The following is a 3,973-nucleotide window of genomic DNA, read 5'->3' as shown; positions in this document are numbered from 1 at the left end:
GTGCCTTATAAAAGAGGTAACACACCTCGCTAAAGCACTCCACTCTATCATTCTCATTTACATTGTATTTCTACTCTAGCTCTATCTATTCTATCTATCTACAATAACTACTACTATTAGTAGGCTATACTTGTTCTTCTTAAACTTTAAGTTTCAAAAAAACTAGGCTAAGCTTGGTTTCCCTAAGTTTTATTCTTAGTTTGTTTATCAGGTTTTAATTTTCATTTTAAGTTAGTCAGGTAAACCCTAATTTAGTTTTAATAGCTCTTAGCATTAGCTTTTCCTAAGCCCCACATCCCTCACTCAAAAATTAAAAAACCTAAAGTGCAAGGCTGGTCCTGTGTCTCTTACCACCAGGTTATCAAAGAAGGGTGTAAGTATATTAACCAGAGCTTTGTAGCATATAATACTATATTATCATATGTATCTTTTAAATAGCAGTAATGCAATTGTAACTTTGTAACTCTAATTATTTTACCATTTACTTACTATTTCATTAACTTTAATAAAAAGTCTTTAAGGCTGTATTTATCTCAGTAGAAGCTTCCTGTCATACCCTCAAGGGTCCTTTGTAAATTCTGTAAAGCCTAATTCAAAACAAAAACTTTTATCTTCTAATGAAACAAATTGGCAAGCCTAAAACCCACACTAATTAATAATAATAATTTATTATTATTAATAATTAAATTAAATAAAATTAAAATACAGTGAAAAGGGAGGGGCAGGACTCAGTGGGGGTGAGGGCAGAAGGGAATGGGGAGGGGTGGGGAGGGCAGGAGTAGGTGAGACTGGGGAGGGGCAGGGCTCGGGGGGAGGGCAGAAGGAGATAGGGTGGGATGGAGGGAGGTGTGAGGCGACACTGAGGAGGGGCAGGGGGCGGGGGAGGGGACGGGGCAATGGTAGCTGTGAGGCTGTGGCAGCACTTCACTCCCATCCTGGGCGAGGCCAGCCCTGCTCTCTCCCATTGCTGTCGCCCGCCCCCCGGCACTCAGGCTTGGCACAGCGGCTGCTCTGCCATGACAGAGGGGCAGGCGAGCCGCATATGAGCCAATGGCTGTGACTCGGTGCAAGGGGTGGCAGCGCCACTTAGGTTCGTTTCCCCCGGTTGCCGGGGACCTCCCGGGATGGGGACCCTGGACTCGATCAGCTGCAGCACCAAAGCCTATGGGACTAAGGACCCAGCAGGCCTGCCTGTTGCTCCTGGAGGGGCAGGAACAATCTCTACCCATGAATCGGCATGACCCCCTGCTCCGAGAGCCCCATCCACCTGGGCCTTAGTCATCTGAAACACCCCCTCACAAGCCTCCGCAGCCAGCCCGTCTCCGCTCTCCTAGCAGGGCGAGCTTTGCGCTGGCATCAGGGGAAGGGCGTCCAGAGCAAGGGAGTCCCCAGCAGAGAGCTGGGCCTGTGCACGGCTCTGGGAGCAGGGTGACTCCCCCCTTTCCAGTGACGTCAGCGGGGAAACTCCCAACTGACGCCAGACCCTGATCCCCACCCTAAATCCCGGCCTGGCGCTCCTTCGCCAAGGGCTTGGATTCTGGTGCGCCCAGCCGAGCGCACAGGGCCCAGGAAGGTAAATACTCCCCTCTGAGGTGCTGCTGGGTCCCATCCCCTCACCACCAGGGCTGCGAGTGGGATCTCAGTCCCTGTAGCTGTCGAGGACACCCCCCACATATGTGTCGTTCATTGCGCTCCAGCTGGCCCTGGCGAGGGCACTAGGGAGTTGAGTTGCTGCCCCTCAAGTCCAGGTCTCCCCACTGAAAGGTGCATTGGTTCTCACCTCTCTTCCCTTTAGGACTGGAAGCTGCCCCCTCCCACACTGTCCCCAGGCAGGACGTTCCAGGTGGGGGAAGCTGCTATTAGATGGTTATTTTATGATTGCACTGCCCCCCATGAGCAACTGGGGGAGCGCAGGGCCGTGGGTGGGGAACGATCATTATCCCTCCGCTGTACCGTTCACAGCCCTGAACCAGGCCCCTCTCCCGGAGGGTATCGCAGTGCAGAAGTGTGCTAGGGAGAAGCTGAGCAATCGGGGGGTGAGGGGTGATCACAAACAGATCCGGTGCCCATCCTGCAATAGGCTTGGCAGAATCGTCTCCTTCAGCGGCTCTGGCCTCTGTTCAGCATTCAGTAGCAGTTGCCAGGATCCGGGGTCCACTCGCATCCCGAACCGGTGGGTTGATCCCCCCCTCACAGTCTCTTGCCACCCTGCCCAGTAGCACCTGCTTTGGCTAAGAGGCTGGAAAAGCAGTGAACTGGCTCTAGGGTCTCTGGGCATGGAGATGGGCACGTGCTGGAGCCAGGGCTTCCGGGAACGGGAAGGGGAGAATGGGGACAAATCCAGACAAACGTCTGAGCCATCGGGCACTGATTTGTGCCTGGGAACCTTGAGGGGTTTGGCCAGTGGTGCAGCGGGGCGGGGGAAGCAGGAGCTTGGTCAGAGCTCAGCCCCATGGGCTCTCCTACCTGGAGTCTGGTCATTCGCAAACTCCTTCGTACGCGAGGCGAGCGAGTAGATGGGCGCGGAGCGATAGGCCCATTTCCCTGCCTTCTCTGGAGAATATCGACCTGAAACAAAGAGGGAGGATAATATTGGAGCATAGACAGGAGGGGCACGCTCCATACCCCACTGATTGGCACACCGTGGACTGAAGCAGCTGGGAGCTCACAGATAGCCAGCGCTCCAGTCCTATGCCCTACAGCACCCCCTGCTGGCACAGGCTGAGGCCGGAGTAGCTGGGAGCTCCCCCCACAGCCAGCACTCCTGCCCTGCTCCCCACAGTGCCCCCTGCTAGGAAAGGCCAGGGGTGGAGCAGCTGGGAGCTGCCACACAGCTAGTTCTCTTGTGCTGCTCCCTACAGCGCCTCCTTCTGGGAGATGGTGGGACTAGAGTAACTAAGAGCTCCCCCCCATCTAGTGCTCCTGCCGGGCTCCCTGCGCAGTACATGCAAGTCTGCAAATATCAGAAGGGTGTGAAGCCCAGGAAAGAGAGGGATTAGCAAGGAGGATACACAAAGTGGGAGGGGAATTAGGAGGAATGGGATAGAATGAACAAGAAGGGAATTTAGGCTGACTCTCAGGATCAGTCCTTGGCAGTGATATCTATGGGGCTGGGGAATCATATCTCGAGGGTAACATAAGAACATAATGGCCATAGGATCAGTCCAATGGTCCATATAGCCCAGTGTCCTGTCTTCTGACAGCGGCTGGTGCCAAACTCTTCAGAGGAAATGAACTGAACTGGGCAATTTATCAAGTGATCCATCCCGCATCATCCAGTCCCAGCTTCTGGCAGTCAGAGGCTTAGGGACACCCAGAACGTGGAGTTACATCCCTGACCATCTTGGCTAAAAGCCACCGATGGCCCTATCCTCCAGGAACTTATCTAGTTCTTTTTTGAACCCAGTTATACTTTTGGCCTTCACAACATCCCCTGGCAACGAGTTCCACAGGTTGATAATGAAAATGAACATGCATCGGTCTGCTCTGCTTTGGATCATTATCAAGCAGAACCCGTCATCAGCATGGAAGCACGTCCTCTAGAATGGCGGTTGAAGCCTGAAGAAACATATGAATCTTTAGCGCATCTGGCATATAATATCTTGCGACGCCGGCTACAACAGTGCCATGAGAATACCTGTTCTCACTTTCAGGTGACATTGTAAATAAGAAGCGGGCAAACTTGTTTGTCTGAGTGATTGGCTGAAGTAGGACCGAGTGGACTTGTAAGCTCTAAAGTTTTACATTGTTTTATTTTTGAATGCTGTTATTTTTTGTACATAATTCTACATTTGTAAATTCAACTTTCATGATAAAGAGATTGCACTACAGTACTTGTATGAGGTAAATTGAAAAATACTATTTCTTTTGTTTTTTAGAGTACAAATATTTGTAATCAAAAATAAATATAAAGTGAGCACTGTACACTTTGTATTCTGTGTGTAATTGAAATCAATATATTTGAAAATGTAGA

The 3,973-nt window shown here is 51.1% G+C and overlaps 1 protein-coding gene across 1 annotated transcript in view; it reads right to left on the bottom strand.

The window, feature by feature from the left end:
• The window catches only part of LOC113408811 (outer dense fiber protein 3-like), a gene marked incomplete at its 5' end in the record, with an annotated part of 4,799 nt that extends 2,231 nt beyond the window's left edge, over positions 1-2,568 (bottom strand). The window contains one exon of the mRNA XM_026662221.1: positions 2,467-2,568. Coding sequence (XP_026518006.1) covers positions 2,467-2,568 — 102 coding nt within the window. The remainder of the gene's footprint in view (positions 1-2,466) is intronic.
• Positions 2,569-3,973: the final 1,405 nt, after the last annotated feature.

This window comes from Terrapene carolina, unplaced genomic scaffold (genome assembly GCF_002925995.2).
Source record: "Terrapene carolina triunguis isolate 2854851 unplaced genomic scaffold, T_m_triunguis-2.0 Scaffold24570, whole genome shotgun sequence".
NCBI classification, from domain to species: Eukaryota; Metazoa; Chordata; order Testudines; family Emydidae; genus Terrapene; species Terrapene triunguis.
The sequence above is the reverse complement of the archived record's forward strand: the minus strand, read 5'-3'. Positions and strand labels throughout refer to the sequence as shown.